General features: G+C 51.3%; 2 protein-coding genes and 1 long non-coding RNA gene across 6 annotated transcripts; 1 reads left to right on the plus strand and 2 right to left on the minus strand.

Annotated features, from left to right (window-relative positions):
* The first annotated feature begins 27 nt into the window (after positions 1 to 27).
* LOC130515430 (arf-GAP with dual PH domain-containing protein 1-like) lies at positions 28 to 5,906 on the plus strand. 3 transcript variants are annotated; one of them, XM_057015656.1, is made up of 11 exons: positions 30 to 311; positions 1,682 to 1,812; positions 2,214 to 2,260; positions 2,892 to 2,974; positions 4,126 to 4,238; positions 4,326 to 4,472; positions 4,682 to 4,765; positions 4,890 to 4,952; positions 5,046 to 5,117; positions 5,198 to 5,426; positions 5,505 to 5,906. In XM_057015656.1, exons 1-11 carry the CDS (start codon positions 221 to 223, stop codon positions 5,531 to 5,533), a joined length of 1,089 nt encoding a protein of 362 aa, XP_056871636.1. In that variant the 5' UTR covers positions 30 to 220; the 3' UTR covers positions 5,534 to 5,906. The 3 variants fall into 3 exon arrangements, with proteins under 3 accessions (XP_056871634.1, XP_056871636.1, XP_056871635.1); XM_057015655.1 differs by having other exon boundaries at positions 32 to 311; positions 2,214 to 2,305; XM_057015654.1 differs by having other exon boundaries at positions 28 to 311; positions 2,214 to 2,305; positions 4,126 to 4,472.
* LOC130515432 (ras-related protein Rab-26-like) lies at positions 5,815 to 26,478 on the minus strand. Of its 2 annotated transcripts, none has more exons than XM_057015660.1 (9): positions 26,454 to 26,478; positions 16,076 to 16,186; positions 11,074 to 11,115; positions 10,711 to 10,777; positions 10,568 to 10,620; positions 8,672 to 8,737; positions 8,470 to 8,526; positions 8,105 to 8,181; positions 5,815 to 7,152 (listed from the first exon to the last, which is right to left on the minus strand). In XM_057015660.1, the coding sequence occupies exons 2-9, from the start codon at positions 16,181 to 16,183 to the stop codon at positions 7,053 to 7,055; spliced, it is 570 nt and encodes a 189-aa protein (XP_056871640.1). In that variant the 5' UTR covers positions 16,184 to 16,186; positions 26,454 to 26,478; the 3' UTR covers positions 5,815 to 7,052. The 2 variants fall into 2 exon arrangements, with proteins under 2 accessions (XP_056871640.1, XP_056871639.1); XM_057015659.1 differs by lacking the exon at positions 26,454 to 26,478 and adding an exon at positions 16,733 to 17,484.
* On the minus strand, positions 12,350 to 15,611 carry LOC130515433 (uncharacterized). The gene is made up of 3 exons (XR_008947192.1): positions 15,595 to 15,611; positions 13,022 to 15,524; positions 12,350 to 12,875 (listed from the first exon to the last, which is right to left on the minus strand). It is a non-coding gene; the product is annotated as an uncharacterized LOC130515433 (long non-coding RNA).
* Positions 26,479 to 26,863: the final 385 nt, after the last annotated feature.

Genomic DNA, 26,863 nt, shown 5'->3' on the forward strand with positions numbered 1-26,863 from the left:
CACTTCCTGCAGCGTAATGACCGCTGGGGGTGTCACTGTAACCAGACACGCGAATGCTGAGAGTGGCCTTTTGACAGCAGCGTGTGGGCTGCACCATGCTTCATTATCCGGCAACTCTGCAGTAACGGAGCAGTTCTTAAAGGTCGCGTCAGCTCCCCGCGCAGGAGTTCGAGGATTTCGACCGCCGAGGAGGAGAATCAGAGCAGAACCTTCCGCCACGATGACCTCGGATCAAGTCGTGAACAGGCAGCGTGTGAAAAGACTTGTGGAGAAACCCGGCAATGGAACCTGCGCCGACTGCGGAGCCGCAGGTGGGTCGGGTGGGAACCGAACCGTGTCAGTGAACGCATCATGAGAGTCTCTGACAACATTTCTGTCAAGTGATGCCTTCAGGTTTTGTTTCAGCGGATGGGGGTGTTGGTTCGGAGGGAGGGGAGGGGGAGGGGGGGGGGGGGGCATGCCAGGTAACAGCTGGAAACCCTGGTGATGGAGCATTCTCATCATCACTGGCAGAATCAAAAGTGAACATATAAATAAACAAACCGGATTAAATCTAGGTTCGTTGTTATACAGCCACGACGAAACACTGTAAGTTGCACTGCTAATAAAAGCATTTTCTGCATGTCACACCTGATTGTTCCACCTATGTGTGTTTTAAATGTGCAGACCAGCATGAGAAAGAGGGGAAGACGGCTAATTTTAGGATTGGTGTGATTATGTTTGTGATCAAAAGTTTTTTTATTAAGATCTGTCACCTTCGAGGGTTCACAGCCGTCACAACAGGACAGGTGTGGTTAGCAGTTATTGATTTACCATGTTTAGGTTTTAAAAACCGAAAGATGGAAACTCGTCTAATAAGAGTGAAGCAGTTCGTTGTCCTGTTGGTCTGCAGATTTTTCAGCGTTTTTCTTCGCAACAAACAAACAAACGAACAGACAAACTGAATATGGCACAAACCACAAAGGCAGGGCCTGGCCGACGCATCACTCCATTGTCTCCCGCACGCTGACAGTCTGAGAAGTGTGCAGCTTTCTGATTAAACATCAGGAAGTAGTAGTCTTTTTTGGTCTCTCTATTTTTGTGGCGTGCTCATATATTTATACCAGCAGCAGCTGAAGGGCCGTAGCGCTCGCTTCATGACAAAATCACCTCGCTGAGCAATGATTCTGTGTGTGTGTGTGTTTGCTTTCACCCTCTCGTACATCCTGTTCTATAAAGTGACCTGAAATGGCGGATTCTGGACTGTAATGCAGCACAAGCGATGTCAGCCGTGTCACATGCTCCGGCCTGAACAGACGATCCTCTGACCGACCGAAGAACACCACGGGCAACCTGAGCGAGGGTTGCGAAATACGGGGCTATATTTAATCTAATCTGTAAACTGGTTGATGTGAGGAGGATCCAGTGAAAGGCTTAAACAAAACACTGTAAAACATCCCTGAACCTTAACTGGATGACGACGGTTCCGCCTCACCCGTGGCTCCCGTGCTAATGTTTCCCAAACAGCAAAGAAGGAAAAACACAAGAAAAGTAGTGCCGCAGGGTTCCGTCCTCGAACCGCTCCTGTTTATATTTACGAGCTAAACTGGAAAAAAACGGAATAGTTACTGTAAATTGCTATTATATAAAGAAAAGAACCTGTCTTTGCACTTTGTGTCTGTAATTACAACTGTGTGCTCAGATCCAGAATGGGCCTCCTACACGCTGGGCGTGTTCGTGTGTCAGAGCTGCTCCGGTCTCCACAGGAACATCGCCCGCATCAGCAAAGTGAAATCCATCCTTCTCGATCCCTGGAGCTCCTCTGAGGTGGAGGTAAGCCCCACCCCGCTCTGCTCACGTGCGCCCCAAACACAAACTGGAGTTTTAGCAACATCCCAGCATCATTGTTGGAGGAATGAGACAAGTCATGTATGTTGTGGCTGGTCTGTGGCCTGTTTGAGGCTGAGGGCTGGGGGGGTTAGTTATGATGGTTAGGGTAAGGAGCTGCGTAAAGCATTAAATCTATGAAAGTTGTCACAAAGAAAGGAGTCAAAAGTCGTGTTTGTCAGGTTATTTGGAGTGTCCTGATGTCATAAACAGCCATAATGATGCTGCGCTCCCGCCCGCCAGCCTGTGTGAATATGTTTTCAGTTTTCAGTATAATTCTGAGCCGAGTCCACACAAGAATACACAATACACGCCCTCACAAACCCTTAGCGTGCTCTCTCTTGCAGTTCATGGACTCGGTCGGAAACGATGCCTCTAAGGCCAAGTACGAACGGTTAGTTCCCGCCTTCTACTACCGTCCTTCCCACACCGACTGCACGTAAGTGTCCTCTCACCGATGGTCTCCATCCAAACATGCAGCAACAGACCACACACGTCTGATACTGTCAAAGCTGTTAGCTTAGGTAGCGCTGCAGTTAGGAGCCCTCCTGATGATTTAAGGCTCGATCAGATGGGGCTGGCTAGTTAGCATGCTAATATCAGTGGATAATAGTGATAAAATGTTAAGTTTAAGATCAAATGAACACAGCTGTATTTCACAGTCATTCATAGATAAAGATGCAATCTTCACTCTTATCATTCAGTTTTCAGCAACAGGCACCTATTTACATCTTAAATCCTGCGAAAGCCGCAGCTCTTTTGGCAGTGCATTGACTGTACGCAGCATTTAGTTGGACCGCAGCAGCACCTCTACAACTGCAGTCATGTGTTACACATTCGTGATGTGTTTATCAACCAAAGAGCGACGTGTGGTTTTCGGCGGCCACTGGCTGACAGCAGCAACTCTTTTTTGATAAGACTGGCAACTTCCTGTAGTTTCAACAGGAAATGTCAGCTCAGTGTGAAAGTCTCGCTCTGACCACCCTGTAACTATGACGTTAACGCCAGCGCCGGCTCTTCTGCAGGCTCCTGCGGGATCAGTGGATCCGGGCCAAGTACGAGAGGGAGGAGTTCACGAGCGTGGAAAGGCAGGAGCCGTACTCTGCAGGTGAGGGTCACGTGCACCTCCGCACAGGTGAATCAGACACGCAGGTCAGTCTCTTGAGTCCCGCGCAGCACCAGCACCTTTTTGGGCCTGGAAAGCTGCCACAATTGGCCAGTATTGAGGTCAGCATTAGCCAAATAGCCGCTAACTACAACATAAAGCTCAAATGAGAGGCTTTGCTGATAACAGATGCTGTTAAAAGCCTCCAGTGCTACAAATTTAGTATGAATCTGACATCAGTGAACATATACAAGCGTGTTGAAGAGACAAAAGCAGCATAAATCTCCTGAAACAGGCTGATCTAATAAGTTTATTGTAACCAGGCTGGAGCATCTTTTTGATATAGGGTCCGAAAGGGGAACTTCAAAGGAAACAGTTTGACCTGATCGAACCTTTTGTGGATTTGCTTTGCAGGAATTTCTTCATGTCTATGCAGAGCGGTTGCACAGGCCGTTATTGGGAAACGGATTCGGCTGTGCAAATTCAACAGGTTTCTCTGTTAGCTAACGCAGAGCAGCAGCCGCCTGCCCGCTCACACATGTGGGCCTAAATGACGGTGTCTGTAAGGTAGATGGGACAGAACGCCGTTGTTCGGGTCTCATGACTGTTTCTCTCCTCTGTCAATGGCCTCTTGTGTCGCCCTGCAGAGGAACAACTGCTGCGTTTGTGTTCCCCTGTAGGTTTTTACACTAAAGAAGCAGACGGAGAGACATGGAGAGTTCGTAAAAATGAATTCAACCTTTTGAATTACTTTAATACATCCGCCATCTAAAAAAAGTTCCCAGCCTGTAGAATATTCTGGAAATCCACTCTTTAATGTGGCTAAAGAGTGTGTTGCTTTAGTAAACCTTCTTTCAGTACAATGATGACTGATATAATATCATTTAGTTTGATCATTTTGGATTTTATTAGTAAAAAAAAGCACCTTGGATCGATTTACAGAAGCAACCTGATTTTGTTACTCCGACCGCTCAGATTTCCTAATGAAGGCGTCTGTTGGACGTGTAAATGGATTCCTAGCAGTTATTTAACATCAGTCCAGATTTTGTGCACGTGTGAGTGTTTTTCTGAATCACCCACCTGTGTGAATGATAATTCGGGGGTTCTGTACCAGCCGCACCGTTTAACTGCCTCTCTGCTTCCTTCCTGGAAAGGTTACAGAGAGGGGTTTCTGTGGAAACGGGGCAGAGACAACGGTCAGTACCTCAGCCGGAGGTTCATCCTGTCTGAACGAGAAGGCGTGCTGAAGTACTTCAACAAACACGACGTGAGCCTCAGACCTCCGCGCAGCTCTTTCCACCGGTTGTGGGTCCAACACGCCCTCTTCAGCTGTTCGTGTCTTCACTTTCTCCAGGCCAGAGAGCCTAAAGCCATGATGAAGATCGGCTCCCTGAACGCAACATTCCAGCCATCCAAGATCGGCACCCCCCACGGGCTGCAGATCACCTACCTGAAGGACAACAGCACGAGGAACATCTTTGTTTATCACGAGGAAGGAAAGGTGAAGCCCGTTTCCGCTCTCTAGTGGCCACGATTGGCATTACACACCGGCATTACTGAAGCGGATCTAAAAACTAAAATTAAATCTTACCCCTTGTTGACCACAATTCCCAAATAAAAAATGGCTTCTGTTCTAGATGCAGCTGAATAAATACCTGTTCATATCATTTCAAACCTGACGCTGCTTGTTCTAATTGTATTTTCTGCAAGGAAATTGTGGACTGGTTTAACGCCATCAGAGCGGCCAGATTTCACTATCTGCAGGTGGCTTTTCCTGTTGCTGCCGTGTCTGAGGTGAGGACACACACACACACACACACAGTCTCGCTTGTGTAATAAAACCTTTTCCATTATTTGATCAGAGCTGTGTGTGAAGTCATTGAATCCATCCTTTTTTTAAAAAACAAACAAAAAACAGTTGCTGCCAAAATTGACCAGGAATTTCATCAGGGAGGGCTACATGGAGAAGACGGGTCCAAAGGTAACACACTTGGTTCCTAACTTAGGTGGATTAAACTGGAGGTAAGGCCTGAACTTTGAGAGATTTCTCAGATTTCTCCTCTCTGCCCCGCAGCAGACGGAGGGCTTCAAGAAGAGATGGTTCACGCTGGACGACAGGAGGCTTATGTACTTCAAGGATCTCCTGGTGGGTGTGGAACCAACGCTCTGCAGAACTGACCTGATCAGACCTCATTAATCCGTCCTGATGACGTGCGTGTGTTCCAGGATGCGTATGCGCGGGGAGAGGTTTTCATCGGGAGTAAAGAAAGCGGCTACACCGCCCTCCCCGGCCTTCCCCCGAACATTCAGAGCTCCCACTGGCAGTTTGGGATCACCATTGTGACCCCGGACCGCAACTTCCTGTTTGCGTGTGAGACAGAACAGGACCAGAAACACTGGATCACTGCATTTGAGACCGTTATCAACAGACCCATGCTGCCCCAGGATTATGCAGGTGAATCTAGGTTTTATCTGTGTGTACCCCCAAAATAGTTCTGATTCTGAGGGCTGTTTCGGCACATTTTCTCTGCAGTGGAGGCGTTTTTTAAACACAAACCATGACAGTGTGGAAGATGCAGGATGAGCGGCGAGGAGGATGGTGGCGTGTGGAGCCTTCGTCTACACAGCCCGCATCACCTACCAGGTCCACGCCATAACGAGGGGGGACCCCATCCAACTCTGAAGGGACACAAGCAGTCAGATCTGCTCCACCCGTGCAGTTTTATAAACTTCACATCGATTCACTTACGTGCGTTAACTGCGCCCCCTGCTGGCCGGGTTGACTGAAACAAACCAGTCTGACACTGTTACCCGTAACAAAAGAACAAAAATTACCCCGCAGAGAGGTTTATATTATTTAATTATTTATTTTTGAAATGTATTTTTTGCTTTCATTTTGCAGGTAAAATAAACCATCTTTGCTCGTATTCATCAATTTAGATGTAGTGTCATCAGCCCCCAGCAGGGGGAGACAGAGGACAGGTTTTAAACTAAACAGTGTGAAAAAAACGGTCAAAATCAGTTTTATTATTTCAGGATTTAAGTTACAACAAAAACTATATGTTGCACAGTGTAAAATTATAAAAAAAAAGATAGCTTACAGTGAGAAGCAAAATGAGCAGAAAAACAAAGTTATACAAAAAAGGCCCACAGACTGGTTAAATACGGCTCTCAAACGTTAACAAACCTAGTTTGAGTAGTTTCTCACACTAAATATTCACACGACAGGAAACCATGGTCACATGCACCTCTACAGGTCACACCCATGGCAGAGTCCACCTTATCTAGTTCTGAAGTGCTATTCTTCCACATCACTGTTTTTACATGCAGACAAATATTTACACATGTTGTGCATCGATGACATTCAGCATGTTTGTTTTTAAATATCAAAATGAAATTCATGAAGAGAGGTTGCAGAGGTACTATAAAAAAGAAATCCCAAATGTTGTAGGTTTGTAACCCATGCACTGCCGTATTCATCGTGTTTGTGCAGTCGCAACATCAACTCCCACTTTATATTTACACATGTTCCCAAACATCCACGGCGGAATTATGGAAATGCCTTTTTTGTTAATGCTGGTGAGCTGACCTGGCTGTGTGGAGCCATTTTCTGACAACAAAACCCCTAAAATAAGGATATTCACCCACAAATAAGCAACTTTCACACGTGCAACCCAAATGTAACTTGATCCTGACATTGAGCTGCATGTGTGAATGCACGGGGGCCCTGCAGGATGTCGCTTGTTGCCATTTGTTATCATGCAGCTACGGCTGTGGATCAACGTGGCCCCTCAGCAGAGACCCCTCATCCTGGGGCAACAGTCACAGATACGGAAGGAAGTGGTTGGAGCAAACAGGAAGTAAAAATGCATCAGGGCACGAGAACGTGTGGAGAAACACAGCAACGGTTCTATACCTCGCAAGAGCTGACTCCTCAGCACTGATCAGACACACACACACACACACACACACACACACACCACACACACACACACACAGACACAGACACAGACACACAGACACACACACAGACACAGACACACACACAGACACAGACACACAGACACACACACACACACACTCAGGCCCTGCAGCAGCCCGAGCTCTTCATCTCTTTGTCCACGTACTCCTGGAGCTTGAACGTCTCGCTGGGATCTTTTAACGAGCGGTGCTTCAGCTCTCTGAACCACAGAAGAAGAAACAAGCTTTCACATGTACGACATTTTAACAAGGCCCAATTAAAGTAGAAGCCACCTTAATGGCGGAGAGATAAAGACTAGCTTGCCTACACTGGTTCTTTTGCATAAAATAAGAACAACTAAATCTTGTTTATTTTTAAATACAGTGATCCCTCGCTATATCGCGGTTCATCTTTCGCGGCTTCGCGGATTTGTTTTTTTTTTTTTTACACTGCCTCTGAATCCTGATTGGCTCAGGGGCTTTACTGTTGTCTAGAAATAAAATATTGACGCTGTACTGTATTGATTTTTCACTTGTCAACAGTTTTCGTTTCTGTACATTCTGCCAACTTTACGTTTGCATTTTTTCAATTGAAGACACACGTGTTGATAAAGAGGAGGACGGACTAACACTTGGTCGCTTAGCAACCATGGTGAGAATGGCCACTGAACTTCAGCGCACGGCACAAGAATGGGACCCTTTGATGAGTCGTTCATTGCAGTTCTCAAATATAATCGAAGGTGGCATATCCGTTTATAAAAATCTTCTTGCCCAGAAAAAGAAAGCGCGCCAACAACTGCCCATAACAATGTTCTTCTCTCGGAGAAAGACTCCTGCGCCTTCAGTAGAAACAGACGCTCCAGCGGAGCGGAGTCAGGACGAAGAGGCACAGCTGGGACTGAAATACGCGAGTGACAATGTTTCCAACCTTGTACAGTATTACTATATTAAAATTATTGTTTTAAACAAAGTTTGGTCTTTAAAACAGGTTTTGATGTTTGGTTTCATTCTACTGTTCAGTATTGCATTGTAAAATAATTAAAAAAAATAAAGTTGCTACTTCGCGGATTTCACTTTTCGCGTGTTACTTTTGGAACGTAACTCCCGCGATAAACGAGGGATCACTGTACAATCCTCCTGGACCTTAGTCTCTAATGAGTGTTCAGAACTCACTTCGCCACGGCGGTGAACGCCAGGTCAATGTTGAGTCCCGATCGAGCGCTGGTCTCCATGAAGGGAACGCCAAACTCCTGCGGAGACGGAGAGTTCCAAATAAGCACAATCAGGAAAGACACTGGAAGGCAGCACGGCTTCTCTCGTCTCGATGATGCTAAACACGCCCAGTGGTGACGCCTGTTCACTCGTCTCAAACCGAACTGTGGAACTATGGAACGGAAATGTTAAATGTTCCTTTCACTTGGGCCATTTCTGCCGAACGTTCCTGATCTCCAGATGCGTTCTGGGATCTGGTTCTCATCTCCTCCCCCTCCATCACCCTGACGCTTCAGTTGAACTGCAAACAGAGAAGGAAACCTGACCTTGGCGAGCCTCTCCCCGTCCTCCCTCTTCACCACCCGCTCCTGAGCAGCATCAGCCTGGACAAGAGCGACAGTTCAAATGTCAGAATCTGGAGCTGCAAACGCACCCACATTGTTTCCATTTGTATCAATATTTTAGATAAATGTTGAGGCGGGTCCCCCTTCATGGGGTTCTATCAAAAACAATCCCATAATGCCCTGCCTTGTTTCCAAGCAGCATGAGCACCACGTCCTGCTGTGCGTAGTCGTGGATCTCAGTCAGCCAAGTCTGTGGAGAGACGGGTCGAGACCTCCATGAACAACCAGAGAAGAAGATCAAAGGAAGAGAAGATTAAAGAAGAGAGGAAAGAGGAGGAGAGGGTTTACTACAGCACCGAGATGATAACAAACAGGAGCGGCGATCATCTGGGGGGGGGGGGGGGGCTGAACCTGCAGCTTTATAGTGTCAGTGAGCGATCCTGTGGAGATGACCTTTGACCCTGCATCCATTCCCGGCTCCTGGATCAGCCCACGCCTCAGTGAGGAGCTGAAGCTCTCAGTGTCCGATCGATGAGCCCCCCCAGCTCTGGGGCTGTGGTGGGGGGGGTCAAGAAAGGTCAAGAAGGCACTTGGGTATATTAGAAACAGTGAAACACGTACTGCTGACCGAGCACCTTCGGCCTCGTCTCCAGAGGAAACCTGATAGTTTCTTGGCTGTTCTGGGAACCCCGGCATCGTCCTGCCCCCAGAACCTCCAGGGAGCCCAGAATCTAATTACCATCGCGATCAATAGGGACATCGACTGTCTCATATTTACTCTGGACGACCGCAGAAGCACAACTCATCTTTTATTCAGGCGGGAATAAAAGTCGCCGCGCACGTCGCGTCTCCTGGTGTAAAAATTCAAACCTCGACGGTTGTTCTGTTCGGAAACCCGCAGCTCAGCCTCGGCGACTGGTGACCGCACGGGAGACAATGTTCGACAGGGGCAAAGATCAAAGCATCAGAGAGGAAGATAAAAGCTGCCCAGTGGGAGACAGATGTGAGGAAAACCTCTGTTGCCAGAGCGATGAAGCCACAGCTGAGCTCCATCTCTGGAACGCTTTGTCTCTTACGATATTCATGGTTGGTGAGAAACGGGAGAAATGTCCCCGACGAGTTGCGTTTGGAGGACGATATTAACCTTTTTAGCGGCAGTTAGCATCCGGGCTAGCCACCTCCTGCTCTTCACAGTGTCGTCAGCATAGACAAGAGTGTTGAACCCCATTTATAGCCTCTCTGCTCGCCAACATAATTACGGCTTCAGGGAACCGTAATTGCCGACGGCGAAGGTGACCAATTATGTTTCTCATGAGGGGCGAGACGTCTGCGGGAGGGTCAAGCTCATAAATGATTCCTCCCTCAAAGAATAATGCATACAAAAGACCAAATCAATAATTTAAAGCTTTCAAAGTGGAGGAGGAGGACGTGACGGGCAGCTGCGAACGTGTCGCCTTAGAAACGCACCTCAGACCTGGTCTGAAGAAACGTCTGCAGGTGGATTTCTGTTGAAATCGTTGATTCAATTAAAAGAAAAGAAAAATGGAAGCCGTGAAATCGACAAAATAAAGTGTGTGAAGATGCGACTGCGATGGGCAGAAGAAAGGACCGCTCATGGAACGCTCTCGCTCTCCGCGGCCCTCAGGTTCTGGAGCTGGAGGACACCAACAGGTCGATACGGCAGCATTATTTACGTCCTCCACGTGGCTAACGGCCAGTGGTGTCACCTGGGACCTGGGCCCACCGTCGCTATCAGGGCTGCGGCGGCGCCGCGTAGCGACAGTAACGAAGACAAACGGGCCCGAGGGGACGCTGGGACTCTCCACGTCCAGCCTGCCGCCCAGCAGCTTCTGTGTTGGAGCAAAAAACCCCAATATCCCAGTTCCTCCACCCAAATGAAACCTCATTAGTTCCAGAAGGGACCAGAGACAAAGACTCCCCCCCCCCCCCGTCAACTTGGTGAGCGGACCGGCCTGATCCGTTCACTGAGGCTGCTCCATGTGTGAAACCTGACAGGACGAAGTTGCTCTGGCGGTCACACGGTCAGAGAGACGAGGACGAGGATGAGGACGAGACTGACCTGGATGTTGTCGAAGGACGCTTTGTTGGTGACGTCGTAGAGCAAAAGCAGAGCTGGAGGAGGAGGAGAAAAGGTTAAAGATCTCACACACACACACACACACACACACACACACACTGTTGACGTGACAGGACAAGTCTCACCATGGGCGTCACGGTAGTAGGCATGAGTGACGCTGCGGAAACGCTCCTGTCCAGCAGTGTCCCAGATCTGAGGCAAGAGGAGAAGAAGAAGAAGACTTAAACTCCGCCCACTCCTCTGTTCTTTCTCCAGCATGTGCGAAAGTTGCCAAGAAAAAGCGTCGCACGTGCGAGCGCGCAGCCGTGAACGTGCGAGCGAAGAGCTGCCGCTAACGAGATCAGCTCGTTAGCCTCAGCGACGTCACGGTAAAGACAATAACGGCGGCGGCGAGCGCGTCTTTGTGTCCCGGCCTTCAGAGGGACGAGACAATCAAAGGACACCAGGAGGTTCCTGCAGGAACCTTCGATGGGAGCGACGTTTCTCACCTGCAGCTTCACCTTGACGCCGTCGATGGTCAGGACTTTATTCTGGAGAGAGAAGGGAAACACGGAAGTGAGGGAACGTTGTTTCCTGCGTTAGCGGCGTCTCCCGTCGTCCATCGCTCCCTCCGTCTCTGTCTCCACGGAGACGAGCAGAGTTTAGAGTTTAAAGACGACAAAAACAAAAACCTGTCAAATTAAATCTGAGTCTCAACAGGCTCCAGTTTATTAGACGAGACACGTGAGCAGCTAGCATGGCGGCGCCAGCAGCGCCAGCTAAATGCTAACGTGCTTCCAACAACAAAGCCAGTTGTTGGAACCTGATTTGATGTTATGCTGTTTTTTTTACCTGTGAATCTGGAACCACGAGGGTATTGGGTCACAGCCTGGAACTCTAGAACATTCTGGAGTTCCTCAACACATCAAAGCTTCAGTCGCATCGCAGATTCACCCATTTTTCTGCCTGTCCTCCACTGACACCCACCTTTATACATCCCAGAGTGGATTACATCACCTGCTTCCATGGCAACAGCCACGACCCGCCTCTCTCCGTGGTTTCCTACGGCTCACCTTTGGGTTGGCCTGATCAGAAGTTTGACCCTGACGAGATTCGGCCAAGAAAACCTTTGACATCTGAAAGGTGAGCGAGTGGGTGGACGATGCTGAAGGACAAACCCACCGGGAACGACACGGAATCACTGCGCGGGAATGACGAACAGGCAGAGGCGTCGGAGGACAAACCACATCGGATATTAACGGGAAAATGCCAAAGAACCGGCGGACGAGGAGACATTAGCTGCACAGCGCTGATAGCCGGGGGGGTTATTCATGCTGACCAGGCAAGCTGATTAGTCCTCAGCTGGGGGGGGAGACATTAATAACAGGTTGGATACAGTAATTAGCAGTAATTAGCTGTAATTAGCTCCAGATCATGTTTATCAGCGGTGGCAGGACAGGAAGTTCCTGACTGGGAAGGTTTCATTTATTAAAGCTTGTTGACCACAGGCTGGTGGGGAGAACGGGGCAGAAACGAAATATAAATAAACCAAATATAGTCGAAATATAGTCTCCCCTCCTCTTCTCCTCTCCTCTCCCTCCTCCTCTCCCTCCTCCTCTCCTCCCCTCTCCTCTCCTCCTCTCCTCTCCTACTCTTCCCTCCTCCTCTCCTCTCCCCTCCTCCTCCTCTCCTCCTCCTCCTCTCCTCCCCTCCCCCTCTCCCCTCCTCTCCTCCCCTCCTCTCTCCCCTCCTCTCCTCTCCTCTCCTCTCCTCTCCCCTCCTCCTCCTCCTGATTGACGTTCCACCTCTTTCATGCAGCAGTTAAATATTCATGGATCTCCTCAGAGCCGACTTCACTGGATCCCTGTGACATTAGAGCAGCAGGTGGCAAAGCTGCTTTTCATTAATTACACACACACACACACACACACACACACACACACACACACACACACACATACAGTCAAATGTCTTAAATCTAATAGGGCAACCACCTCAGTTATTTGGAAGGCCGGACTGTCTGTTCGAGTGTCACGTTCCAGATTGTACGAGGAGCAAATCCACAAATGAACCAACTTTATTGTATTAATTGGACATTTTTCTCTGTGTTCAGTCTAATCTGCATCACAGGGAGTTTATTAACAGCTGCTGCATCTGTTCAGCATCGTTGTCACTGACAGTGAGAGCGTCTGTGTCTCTGTGTGTGTGTGTGTGTGAGTGTGAGTGTGTGTGTGGTGTCACTGAGAGCTGCCTTATGGCGCTACTGAACGTGTGACTATGGAGGTGACAGGGAAGCACACCAGTATCGCCTCTTTATTCTGACGTTAAAAAACGACTGTTGGCAGCGAGAAACTGCGACTGTGGGCGAGAAGATCGCAGCCGCAGGGAGGAGGTCAGAGGACGAGGACGAGGACGGGGACAAGGACGGGGACGAGGACGGGGGACAGGGACGAGGACGAGGAATCGATAGTCACTGCTTCAGTTTCAGGTGGAAGGAAAAAAAACCCGATCAAATCAGCGCGGGGAGATGGGTGTGATGATGTTGTCGCTGTGATTAAAGAGCCCAACATGACAGAACGGTTCCGCTCCACATTCATCACTGTCAGCTCTGCTGTTGGCAGCAGGAAGCTAAAATCAATCCGGACGGGTCGGGACGCCGGACGAGCTTCTGCACCACAGCTGCTCTGTTGACTCGCTGGCTGTGGAGCTAGCGTCATGTTTATGGATTTGAGCGTTCAGACACAGGTCGCAGGTGATAAAGTTGCATTAATGCGACCAGAAAATTCAATCGGACCTCAGAGAAAATTCCTTCCGTGTCGTCATTTCGGATAAAACTGACTTTGGACTGTCGATCAGCTATTGCGGAACCCACAACCACTGGGAAAAGCTAGCGCTTCTTCTGTTAGCATCATCTAGAATGACGCTTTGAGGGGTGAAAGCGCTGAGAAAAACTGACCAACTGGGAAAAAATTGCTCTCCATCAATTAAGACACACGTGAATCTCGTGTGTCTTAGGTCAAAGATTTGGCCGGGCGCCCACTGCAGAATCGGTATTCCAGGTGATGTCCGTGCCTGGAAACACGGCGGGAACGTTTGTTCTGGACTTCAAATAGATCAGCTGACGTAAATCTTGACAGGCAGCGGAACAATAGCACATCTGTGGAGCTAGCTGCTCTACTTTAGCATGAAAGCACTGATTTCAGCCTGACACGTGAACAGATGAGCCCATCAGGAAACGTAAATATTAAACCTGACGGCGCTAAGAGTCACACGTTGTTGGACGCTGAAGCGACGCCGAGAATGAGAAGAACACCTCATCATCGGGACCACATGTATCTCGCACAGCAAACGACTGTTAGCCGTTAGCATCAAACTGGTATCAGCGTCCAGTTAAGGAAGTTTTTAGATTAACATTCACATGGAACCACTGTGGAACCAAGACGATGAATGTCTGATGCTGATGATGTTGCCCATGGCAACCGTCGCAACCAGTTGGCAGCGCTTAAAAAAACCTTCCAACACATTTTTGGTGCGTTTTTGTCACTGATGTGATTTGATTAGAGGCCGTCTTGTTGTTGCCTTTGTTGTTCCATTAGAGCGCGCCTTTCCCATCAACGGTGGCTCGTCTCCCCCGATCCGACCCCGACTTTAAACCTAACGAGGCAGCCGCAGCGGCTCTGTAATCCCGAGAACGCGCCGAGGCTTAAAAGGCTCAGAGAAACAAACAAGAGAATGTGAGAAAATACATCCTCTCACCGCAGCTTTGAAGTGGAAACCGAATCAAATCCCCGTACGGAGCAAATTGCCTTCCTTTCCCACCAACTGTAGGGGATCAGAGACGTCTTCTCCTAAAAATAACACCTCTCCGCTCCTCCCTGCACACCCGCCACGGGAAGAGAAACGCCAGAGAAGTTTAGGTGGTGAGAACTGCACCAAAAACACCCCGAACCCGCGAGGCAGGTCAAGGTCGGCGTTCCGGGTTCGGGCCGATCGGAGACGCTGAAGAGGGACGTCGCTCAATCGCTACAAAAGATGGGATGAAACCGCCTAAAAAGCCGGAAAACTTTGTTTTTTCCAGCCAGAGTTGAAGATACATCAGAAACACACAAAGGTGTTATATGAGCAGTTACATAAGGAAATAAATCAACTCATCCGCCCACCAGCTCCTCCAGCCCACGCACTGGGAAACGTGCACTGGGAAACGTGCACTGGTTTCATACTTTTTCTCTTTAGAACACACACACACACACACACACACACACACACACACACACCACACACACACACACACACACACAGAGGTTAAAAACACAATATATTATAAGGAACAAGGGTCTCATTTTAAGGGACTGTTTTAATCCAGCGCACATCTGATCGTTAGCATAGCATCACGCAGATGATCATCACCCCCCCCCCCCCCCCCCCCCCCCTCCAAAACCTGATCAGCGGCTGAGTTCGCAGTTCAAGCCGCACTGATCACCCCTGGTTTCTAAGTCAGATTTAGTTTCGTTTTGATGCCATGAGTTCATCTTCTGACCCCACGAGTGCAACACTGCAGGATAATGCTAGCTAGCTAGCTAGGGCGGCAGCTACCTGACAGCACGTGTCGTCGACACCAGCAACACAGTGTGTCGCACGTGCGATCATGACATCACCAAAGCAGGAAGTTGGACAGAAAGAGCCAAAGATTTGTCCCAAGTCACTTTGGGACGAGAAGGTGAAGAGGCCTCCTCCTGTCTGAGCTGCTCCGGCACCCAGTCTCACACACGTCTCACACACGTCTCACACACGTCTCACACACGTCTCACCCAGTCTCACACACATCTCACACACGTCTCACACAGTCTCACACAGTCTCACACACGTCTCACCCAGTCTCACACACGTCTCACACATGTCTCAACCAGTCTCACACACACGTCTCACCCGTCTCACACACGTCTCACCCAGTCTCACACGTCTCACCCAGTCTCACACAGTCTCACCCAGTCTCACCCACGTCTCACCCAGTCTCACACAGTCTCACACACGTCTCACCCAGTCTCACACACGTCTCACCCAGTCTCACCCAGTCTCACACGTCTCACACACACGTCTCACCCAGTCTCACCACGTCTCACCCAGTCTCACACACACGTCTCACCCAGTCTCACCCAGTCTCACACACGTCTCACACACGTCTCACACACGTCTCACCCAGTCTCACACACATCTCACACATGTCTCACCCAGCGAGGCAGAAAAAGGAGACAAAGGAAAGTGTGTCAGACTAAATTAAGGCATCGATACCTTATCTGTGGCACAGGTGATCCTGGGAGCTCAGTGGCTAATAAAGACGTGTTCCAAGGCCCACTAGAAGAACCTGGAGGCTACGGAAGAGACCTTCAAGGTTCTAAATCACTGCAAACCCAAACACTTGTTCAGTCACGGTCGTAACTGCAGCCGCCATTTTTGCACCAGCTCATCTGTCCTCTACCATCACGGCGCCTTTTAGAGCCCGAACAAACTCACCCTGAAATCGATGCCCACGGTGGAGATGAAGCTGCCGGCCAGAAAGGCCGCGTCTTTGAACCGGACCAGCAGGCAGGTCTTCCCCACGCCAGAGTCCCCGACCAGCATCACCTGCACGGGGGACAGAAAGAGAGCGGCGAGAACATCAGCGAGCGGCTGTTCTGATGCTCGTGGCGGTAAAAGTTTGGGTGCTGCTATTCTGGAGGCTCTGGGCCTCAGTGAGGAGCTGGACTGTGGTGACACCTGAACAGGGTCAGAGACACCGAAGAGCTCCTGTTCAGAGCTGCGCTCCGTTTCTGCTCCACGTCCTTGTTTTCCTGCTGTCAGCAGGTTCACTCGGGTTTTTAATAAAAGCTCCTCGGTTTCTCCGCAGGATTGACGTTAACGAAGCAAAGAAAAGGTGATCAAAGCAAAAAAGAGGGCGATCAAAGCACAAGACCCAGTGATCAAAGGCCAGGAACATGTGGTTTTACTGGAACACGAGAGAAAGAAGCAACACGTGAGACAAAGATGATGAGTGAAGCTCAGACCCGCCATGAAGACCTCCTGCTGGGCTGCTGGGACCAGGAGAACCCACTGGGTGTTGACACCTGGACTCAGCAGCCGGTTTAAGGAGGGAGGAGACCCGACCGGGGGGGGGGCGCTGGCTGGTCTCACCTTAAAGGCGATGTCGTAGAACTCGCTGCTGCTGCTGACGGCCGGTCCGCTCGGGTGCACCACGCCGTTCAGCGGAACCATAGCCGGGCTGCTCCTCGCGGTTCTCCCGGCCCATTTCCCGGTCGGACTCCCCGCAGAGGGGCTGCTGGCGGCAGCTTTGCCTTTAACAGTCTTCTTGCGAGACATTTCACGAGGTTTCCAAACGAGCTCCTTCAAACGCTGCCGAAAATCTGCGCAAAACTGGAGTGGAAAAGTTTGTCGTTCCTCCCACCTCAGATGAGTTGGAACCGCGCTCCTCTTTGCTTCTGGGCTAAAAGCGAACCCGCTCCTGCTCTGGTTGCTCCTCTGTCACTTCCTGCTCTTCCCAGGAGCGCAGGCGGATCAGTGCGCGCCGGAGCGATGTGGCGCAAAACGGCACCTGGAGCGCAAAGCACCCAGGACCCAGTGAGCAAACTAGACGAACCAGAACCTCACAGCTACCCCTGAACGAGTTTCCCCCCTAATGCTCCTCCCTTGTTTCACACTGGATGCCCTAATCGCATCCAATAATCACACTTTCAGAGGGGTTTTTTTTGTTTCCGGCAACAGCACGAAATAAGTAATTTCAATGATAAATACCAAATGAGTCCTCTACATTCTATTTAGTGAAGCAAAATCCTTCCGTTTGGCTTCTTTTGTGAAGAATGGATCAGCCCTAAAACCAGATCAGTGGCGTCAAACACCTTGATTATAGCGCCGCCTGCTGGCAAACAAGTGGAACTTGTCTTTACAGTTTGCCTTGTAAAGCGCAGCACCAGAGCCTAAGGATGTTTTGATGTTTTACACTCAATTTACCATCTGTGTGTCACCTTTCTTGCCGATTTAATGATTTACTAAAACAAATGGTTAACCTTGTTTTTAGAAAACATCCCATCTCGATTTAGACGTAACACGGAGCTGTACTGTTCCACTTTCACCAGAAGATGGCGACAAATCACTGCGTCAGGCAGCGCTGGCGCACAAGACTCTACTGGGATCTTTAGTCTTTTAAATAACATTAACACAACAATATTATATCATATATAATAACAAGCGGTATTTGGTCTCTACTCTTTGTTTTTCTGCTGAGACCGAAAGGCTTTTGTTTTGAAAGGACAAGTTCAAGGAACAGTTCAACCTCACTATTCAAAAGTGAGCAAATGACGCTTAAAAAAGATCTTTATACAAATCTAAGGGGGGGGGGGGGGGGGGGGGTCTCTTCGTGCACAACAGGTGGAATGAGCCCGGAGCGCCCTCTCCCAGATGCTGCCTCTGGTTCTCCTGGTCCTCCACCTCTCCGACCGTGCCCCCCCCCCCCCCAAATATAATCCACTAACCCCTTTTCGCAACTTCCATCGACAGCTGAGATTGGTTCTGCTGCCGCGGCAGCTGTCTCGCGCAGCAGCAGCTGGCCGTTTTGGAGGGAACCCTGTGACGGGACGTGGACGCGGGCGGAACCGGCCCCGGAACCGGCCCCTGTTCCACAGAACCCAGCGGCCCAGTCCCGGCGAGGTAAACAGAGCGCGGCGTGCGTGTCGCCAGCGCGGTGCGCCAACACGCAGGCAGAGAAACAGGCACGAATACCAATGAACGCGCACCGAGGAGCCTGCGCGCGCGTGTGCTCGGTGATCTGGTGTCGTGCACGGCAGCTGCTCGGCGCCGCTGTCGAGAATGCGTCGAGTCACATCAGTTCCAACATGCTAATTGGGAGCAAACTGCAGCAAGATGTGCGTGCGCGTGCGTGCGAGAGGGAGGCTGTCAAGGGCTGAGGGACAATCGAGCTGCGTTTTTTTTAAACTGGCAGGACAGAAGCAGGACAAGAGTGTCTTCAGAGAGCTGGTTCCTGGCTGATGCCTGACCTGCCCTGGACCCCCCCCATGTTGTGTGAAGGTTCTCCCACTGTCTGGGTCGGTTCTGCCAGAATTATTTAATTAAAAATAACCCAAAACCCTTAAATCATTAACTCCAATAATCCCCGGAGAGAGTGTGTGTGTATGTGTGTGTGTTTACAGGCAGGCAGGGGTCACGCTGCAACGCTGGCATTTGTCAGTTTACCCAGGGTCGGGCGCCCTGAACGTGCACGCAGCAGCCCGGTCAGTTGCTCGCCCAACATCGAGGCAACTGTTGGCCCATCTTCCATCAGCTGCCCCCGTCACGAGCGCGTTGAGGAGGGGCGGGGGGAGGGGGGGTCCTGGCAGCCGCCATCTCTGTTTGTCAGGCCTTTGGAAGGGACAAGCCTCCGTGCAGTGGTACCGCCTGGCACACATTCACTGCATGAAGCATGTTGGATGTGTGTGTGTGTGTGTGTGTGTGTGTGCGTGCGTGTGTGTGTGTGTGTGTGTGGTGTGTGTGTGTGTGTGTGTGTGTGTGTTTCTACATATGTTGGGATCATCAGTTCTGACCATTGAAATTCTGACCATTACAATTTTGGCCTCCACAACTTTATTAAAAGGTGAAGCTTTACTATAAATGTGAGGCACAAATAAAAGCGAAGGTTTTGGCCCCCAAAACCCACTAAAATAGGTGAGAATGAAGTGAGTGTGGTCCCCACAAAGATGGCTAAGCAACGTACAGAAAAAGAACTTCTCGAGGCGTCTTAATAGAAATATTTTATACGTACGGCTTTAAAACCACATCGTGGTGCCTTAAAATCACGATTGATGAAGGATCGACTGATAAATCCATAAAACCATCAAATCGAGCTGTAGCGAAACAATCGATCGGATTCTACACAGAAAATGACACAATGTTCATATGATCCGTTCCGTCAGCTGAGATCAATTTAAGCAAATGCATTTTTTACAGCTGGTTTAACGTCGGCCCAAGCGTTCTAACATCTGCACCATGTGGCGTTCCTGCCCCGTTTTTAGCGCGTTAAAAGCCGAGCCGTGACCTTAAAGCTGCCGTAGTTTCGAATCCTCCGGCCTATCCACTGCGCCCATAATTATTCCGGCTCCACGTGCGTCATTGCATCTTCCCAGTGCAGTTTCCACCTCTGCTTTCATATTCTAGTTTCATGAGTTTTCATTTAAAAAAAGAAAATCTTTAACTTTACTGTAAACCAGCAGGGGGTCCCCGTGTCATCCAGCCAGACACAGGAGCCGAGCCAGTGGATGGAAAACAGGCGAATAATCACCACCAGGGGCCCCATTTCCCCCCAATATCTGCTCCTTATTTCACTGCTTTTATTGGCTTGGACGTCGGCCCTTTAACTGCACTTTCGGCTCAATCTGCTCCCCATTTCCTTAAAAAAAGAAAACTTTGGAAATGTCTGTCGGAAGGAGCGGGAGCGTCACCCGAGACCCTCGCCGCAAATCCTCCCTAATCCACGGGCGCTTCCTGCACGCATCACTTGTTGGTTGTGTTCCGCTGCAGCGCCCATCGGATTTATGACCCCACACATGGCGTCAAGCAGGAAGGGCTCGGCGTCCGGCGCACCGCCTCGCTAACGCCAAGCGGGGCCGGAGGGGCCGCCGGGGGGGCCAGGGAGGAGGCCCGCTGGAGTTCTCCCAGTGACATTTCCAGCCGCTCCCTGCTCCCAGACGCCGGACAGATTGGGCGGCGGCGATTTCTGACCCCTTAGAGGAGGCCAGGATAAAACATGACTCAGCGTCCACGTTGTGCCTCACGCTGCAGGGCCAGAGGCAGGCACTGTGTGGCAAACCAACACACGCACGCACAAACACACCCACACACACACACACACACACACACACACACACACACACACGCACGCACCACACGCACACGCAGGTGGCAGAGAGTGGGCACGCAGGCACCAACTGGAGGGAGCCGTGGTGAGCGGGAAAAGGTGTGAGCAGGGAAAACTGGTGTGTGTGGGTGAGTGCGAATCCGCGAGCGAGCGCGTGTGTATTTGTAGAGTTTCTGCAGTTGTGACAGCTGGGATGAAGGAGTGGAGGCGGCGCGTGTGATTGGAGGAGGTGTCAACAGTGCAAGTGTCTCTTTATTTTCATCACACACGTGTGCGCCCGCGTGCGTGCGAGCGTACATCTGTGTTTGTGTCTGTTAGTATCGGCGGCTCGGCGTGCGTACGCGGGGCGACCTGATCCTGACTGATTTGCGAGCAATATGGAGCGGACGAGCGGCGTGCACGCGCGAACGAAGGCGTTTTTTCGGCGCGTTCGCGGCCCTCTTCCGTCGCGTTTGCTGTTGTTGTCGCCATTAAAAGGTCAGACCGCACAAAATCCGCGTTTCTCCGTCCGCCGACAGACTTGTGGGAGGCGACATCGTGTTGGCGCCTCCACAAGTTTGCTCAGAAGTTTGCACAAACCGCCGCGACTCGGCGCGTGACCTCGGCGCGACCCAGAGTTTTGGTCAAACATCTGGATCTCCGTGAAGTTCTGTGGGCGTCAGGCTTCAGGTGAACGCTTCCTCCCCGCCTGTTCTCTTTTTGTGGCGATCGGTTCGACCCACATCGCTGCCGCAACACGTGAGACCAAAGCTAATCCGGCGTTAGCCGCTAGCTAATTTGCATGGAAGCAATTGCTGCTAAAGTTGAAAAAAGAAAAATGTCGAAAATAACTTCAGGGAAAAGTTTGCAGCTGCAGACGCACAACGACCTGCGCCAGGATATTTAATCTGCACGTGACTGCTGTGATTGGCTGGAAAGGTGTGTGACTCACCTGTAGCGCCTCAGCGGGGGCCTAAAACCGCCGCAAAAAGGCGTTTTGCATCCTAATTTTAAGCCCTTGCGCTGCTTTCAGCATCAGTTCCATCCCACTTTGCATGCGACTGTTAGTGAGGTCACGTCGCCGTTGTTGCGGGGCGGCAGCTGCAGGGAGGCGGGCGGGGGGCGGGCGGCGATGAGGTCACTCAGGGAGGATTAAGGCTGCGACAACTGTTGCTGCGGTCAGTGCCAGTGCTGACCAGGGCAGTTGTGTGCGGGCCCCCGGGGTTACCGCCAGCGACACCCCGCTGTTATTTTCATTAACTTGGAGGCGGCCCAGAACCCGCCGGTGCTCGCCAGGCCCACAGCGTGAAGCCGCAGTTGCTGCAGGGCTTTAGAGGCCTCCCCACGCCGCCCCCTCCTGCTGGGGCTGATGGCGCGGTCGCGGCGCACGCGGCCGCGACCCTCACGGGGGGATAACGGATCGGGTTGCCTCCAAACACGCTTGTTAACTCAATTATGCGAGCCCCCGAAAGGCTTTGATGTGGAGTGATAACGGGGGGATTAGTGAAAGGACAGATGCCCTGCGAGCACAGCGGAGCGCTGCTGCCACATGGCTCAGCCCCCCGGCCGATGAAAGACGGGCAAAACGGGCCCGGGGAAGTCTGAGAAGAACACGTTGGAGCCCAGTCTGCCGGCGTTCCAGCAGCAAAGTGAGCGTCGCGCACGAGCTTGACATTTGGGGCGTGAAAACCAGCCTGTAATGGATGAAACTGTTCCAAATTACACACACGACATCTGTTTAATACATGAAGGAGAGACAAGAAGCGATATGTGCGACTTTTAAATGGTTTATGGTTCGAATCCCCCCCCCCCCCCAACATGACAATATTCATTAAAGGCAGGCAGACCCCCCTCCAGGTTTTTCCGCTCATTCCTCAGCAGAACACCCAACACAGGCCGGAAAAATCTCTCCTGGATTCGACACATGCACGTCTCCAGCCTCCTGTGTGTGTGTGTGTGTGTGTGTGTGTGTGTGTGGGGGGGGGGGGGGTGGGGATCGAAGCAGGTGAGGTTGTTTATTAGATGTTCGGGGATGTGCCTGAAGGCAGGACGTACTGATCTATCGCTCCCACATCTGCCCCAGATCATCAGCCCACTCAGGAATACCCCTAAAAGTTTCCCCGCAGCTTTCCTCATAAATTCTGAACCCACGTGTCCCGTCGGCCTGAGGACGATGACCCCCTGTGGCCGCTAGGTGGCAGTGCAGGCGCGGACTGCCACAGTGGTGCAGGAACACCTGTGGAGGACCAGACCTCACCTGCTCGTGCTCCCCCCCGGTCCGTGGGGGCTTCATCCTGCTGGGTGCACGTGTTGACATCCTTCATGACCTTCTCGCCTTGTTTTCATTTGAGGCTCCTCTTCGTATTTGACAGCCAGAGGAACAACGGCGACACTGTTTGATGTTGTCTCTGTCTCTGGAAGTCCCCCACCCCCCCATAACTACCACCAAATGCTGTCCGGTAACTCAGTCAGCGCATGTGCATCGTCTGAACGAAGGCTAAACCCAGAAGCCTGGCGCTGGGAATTTCACCGCCGCGTGAAATGGCTTCCACCTTTGATGTGGGGTTAAAAAAAGGGAAAAAGGAAACTGGAAACAAATGTTAAATGAGGACTGAAAACAACAGAGATGCTGCGGTTTGAGCGTTGAGCTGCTTCCACGGCAACAGGGAAGAGACGGGACAGATGGAGGCAGAGAAGTACAGACGGGAGGAAATACAAGAGGACAAAGAGACGAGCCTGGAATCCATCATCTGGGGGGGAGAGAGAGAGACCGCATCCTTCCTTCCTGTGAGGCCACGCGGAGACAGGAAGGGCCGCCATGGGGGGGGCACTTGGCTGACGACCTGCTTCCTGTCCGGGTCGCGGGGGGGTAAGTGTGCCCAAGACACCTGGGTGACTGTGCCCCACCCCCTGATGCTGACAGAGAGGTGAGCAGGAGGGGCAAGGTGACATCACCACCACCAGCAGCAGCAGCACCAGCACCACCAGCAGCAGCAGCACCACCAGCAGCAGCACACCACCAGCAGCAGCAGCACCAGCACCACCACCACCACCAGCAGCACCACCACCAGCAGCAGCACCAGCACCAGCAGCAGCACCACCAGCAGCAGCAGCACCAGCACCACCAGCATCATCACCACCATCAGCAGCACCACCACCATCAGCACCACCAGCAGCAGCAGCAGCACCAGCACCACCACCACCACCAGCAGCACCACCACCAGCAGCAGCAGCACCAGCACCACCAGCATCACCACCACCAGCAGCAGCAGCACCAGCAGCAGCAGCAGCACCAGCAGCACCACCACCACCAGCAGCACCACCAGCAGCAGCAGCACCACCACCATCAGCAGCACCACCAGCAGCAGCAGCACCAGCACCACCACCACCATCAGCAGCACCACCAGCAGCAGCACCACCACCAGCATCATCACCACCAGCAGCAGCACCAGCACCACCAGCATCACCACCACCAGCATCATCACCACCACCAGCAGCAGCAGCACCACCACCATCATCATCACCACCATCATCATCACCACCACCATCACATCACCATCATCACCACCACCATCATCATCATCATCATCACCACCATCATCATCACCACCACCATCATCATCATCACCATCATCACCACCATCATCACCACCACCATCATCATCATCACCATCACGATCTTCACCAACAGGAGAGCTGAGGAGCAAATCTCCACCCCAGAGCCTCTTAGAGCAGCAGAAGTTCACGTGTAACCACGGAGAACTCGTTAAGGACATAAAACTCATCAAGGTGTATTTTGGCCCTCACCCAGCAGCATAAACACTCACACATTTGCTTGTTACCAGAAGCCTCGCCATCATCAGGGTGTCAGCAGCTCCTTGTCCTCTCGAGCAGGTCACATGATGCATCATGTGACCTGAATAACGAGGCTTATTCCATCTTAACCGATGTTATTTTGAGGATGAAACTAAATAAAAACCTGATGAAATCTCTCCCTAATTACCCATATTTATCATTAAAGCCTCGTTGGCAGTTAAAGGTCATTTCCTTACGTCCAATAAAGACGCCCTCCGGGACGCTCCCCAACTGCTGTGCACGGACACACACACTCGTTCCCGACGCCCCCCCCCCCCGGCCCGTGGAGTCGCCTGGAAATGAGCGCCCGTGTGCTGCAGGGGAACAGCACGCCGTTTCTCTGGTTTTCCTTCTGCCACAAAGAGACATTCAGAGGTGCGATTAAGCACACGGGCCTATTCCTGCGATTAGCGTGCTAATCTGTTAAAGTTAGCATAAAAGCTGGAAGTCAAAACCCAAACAGCCGGCTGCGGTCGGGCGCCCTGTTCTATAGTTAGTGCAAATAACGTGCAGTTTGGATAATAGCTCTGCGCGCTAATGAGCGATCAACACTGAACCATTCCATCTCAGAACGAAAGACACACACACACACACACACACACACACACACACACACACACACACACACACACACACACACACACACACAAACACACACACAAGCCAGGGCCTGCACAAGGGTTTTTCCTGTTCATAGATAGTTTTTCCTTGTCATGGTGTTTGTTTGGCGTCCCCTTAAACACCTGGTGCTAATTTCAAACCACAGGTAAAACCAAAAAATCCAGCATCTCTAGCATCTCTAGCATTTAGCATCTCTAGCATCTCTAGCATCTCTAGCATTTAGCATCTCTAGCGTCTCTAGCGTCTCTAGCGTCTCTAGCATCTCTAGCATCTAGCATCTCTAGCATCTAGCATCTCTAGCATCTCTTCGGGATTTGGAGATGACATCATTGTCATCGACGTTCCCAGAGGCATCAGTCTTCTGGAGCCGGCTCTGTTGCCACCTCCGTGGTTTCCAAGCTCAGCCTTATCCTGCCAGCATTCTGCTATTTGATCATCCTCCAGTGTTCCCAGTCCTCAGCCAGCCTTGTGAAAAAACTCCCAGTAGCATTCCAGAAAGCCCAGTTTGTGTTCGAGGCGACCGTAAACCCCAGTTCACCCGCGTGTCCCTGAACGTCACGACTGGGCCCGGCTACCCGCCGCTCCCAGCGCCGCCTTTATTTTCCCGCTGGACCTTTTCTGCTTTCGCGGTCGTCGTTTAACCCGTCTGCAGGCCGCCGTCGGCTCTGCGGAGCGACATGAGCTCGGGGTCACTGCCAAGGTCACGCTCGCTACACTCAGACTACTGATCTCTGAGCAGGGAAGTATCCCGTTACCCGGGAAAGGGGGGGGGGGGGTCTCCCTCACTCTGGACGCAGGTCCATAAAGGCCACGTCGGGATGGGGGAAGGGCGGCGTCCCTGTGTTTCCATTACGGCTGCCGCACCCCTGAAACACTAGAAGGCTCCTTTTGGGGATCCAGTTTTTATTAAAGCGAGTGTGAGGAGGGTGGGCTGTTTCCACCACACCAGCAGGTACGGAGGGTGGGGGGGGGGGCACAAAGTGCTCTTTGAGAGCTGCGGTCGGGCGCGCCGCCAGGCACCTTTCCACACCTCGCACTTGGGAAGCCTAATTGAGAGGCCGAGCGTTGCCTTTACCATTATTGCACTCAACACGTGGCCAAGAGGCTCGCAGGGTTCGGACGCCGTCGCTACCAAAAGCTCGTTCGGTGTGTGTGTGTGTGTGTGTGTGTGTGTGTGTGTGTGTGTGTGTTTATATAATTGACAATTTTGACATTTTCTGTGATTTCTCGCAATCAAATAACAAAACAGGCAAACTGATAAACACATACAAACGGGCGAAGGCTGTTCTCACCCCTGATGATCAGGTTGGGCGGGCGCTATGGCAACGGCGGCAGAGGACCTGTCGTCTCTGTTTGAAACTTAGAGCAGCAAGCGAGTGCACGACACAAACATCCCACCTCACGCGTCCGGTGAAGCCTACGAGAGCGAGCTGCCATGTTTTTGTAATCTGTATTAATTTCACCGCATGAGACGAGCCATCTCCAGCTTGCCCCCCCCCAACCTGCCACCCACCCACGTATGGACGCGATACGTACCAGGACCACACGGGGACGCGAACATATGGAAAAGCCTTCAGAAGCAACAGCGATGATACGTGATGGAAGACGTGGAAAAAGCTTACAAATTAGCCACTAACAGAGCTCACGGGTTCAAACGGGGTGGGAGGGGTGTGTGTGTGTGTGTGTGTGTTGTTGGGGGGGGGGGGGGATCTGCATCACACGACAGGCTAAATGGAAAACGGTTGCTGCGGCGATGTGACACGCAAGCGAGGAAGCACGCTCGGCTGGGAGCGCGGTCCAAATGGTGATGCTTGTGGATGAGGCAGCACCCTGTGGTCTGACAATAGGATCCATTCTGCAACCCCCCCCACCCCCCCGCCACACTGATGACTCATGACCTCGGGGCAGGGGTGAGTTAGGGGTGAAGATGGTAGTCATGGGGACGA

This window comes from Takifugu flavidus, chromosome 18, assembly GCF_003711565.1.
Source record: "Takifugu flavidus isolate HTHZ2018 chromosome 18, ASM371156v2, whole genome shotgun sequence".
Lineage (NCBI taxonomy): Eukaryota > Metazoa > Chordata > Actinopteri > Tetraodontiformes > Tetraodontidae > Takifugu > Takifugu flavidus.

What these genes read in the sequence shown, in the direction of transcription:
- LOC130515430 (XM_057015654.1), top strand. Translation starts at nt 221, where the DNA reads ATGACCTCGGATCAAGTCGTGAACAGGCAGCGTGTGAAAAGACTTGTG. An exon ending in CTGTTGCTGCCGTGTCTGAG is followed by an intron (nt 4,766 to 4,889) that starts GTGAGGACACAC and finishes AACAAAAAACAG; the next exon opens with TTGCTGCCAAAATTGACCAG. An exon ending in TGGAGAAGACGGGTCCAAAG is followed by an intron (nt 4,953 to 5,045) that starts GTAACACACTTG and finishes TCTGCCCCGCAG; the next exon opens with CAGACGGAGGGCTTCAAGAA.
- LOC130515432 (XM_057015659.1), bottom strand. Translation starts at nt 16,918, where the DNA reads ATGTCTCGCAAGAAGACTGTTAAAGGCAAAGCTGCCGCCAGCAGCCCC. An exon ending in TCTACGACATCGCCTTTAAG is followed by an intron (nt 16,187 to 16,732) that starts GTGAGACCAGCC and finishes TCCCCCGTGCAG; the next exon opens with GTGATGCTGGTCGGGGACTC. An exon ending in GCGTTCACCGCCGTGGCGAA is followed by an intron (nt 7,153 to 8,104) that starts GTGAGTTCTGAA and finishes TCTGTGGTTCAG; the next exon opens with AGAGCTGAAGCACCGCTCGT.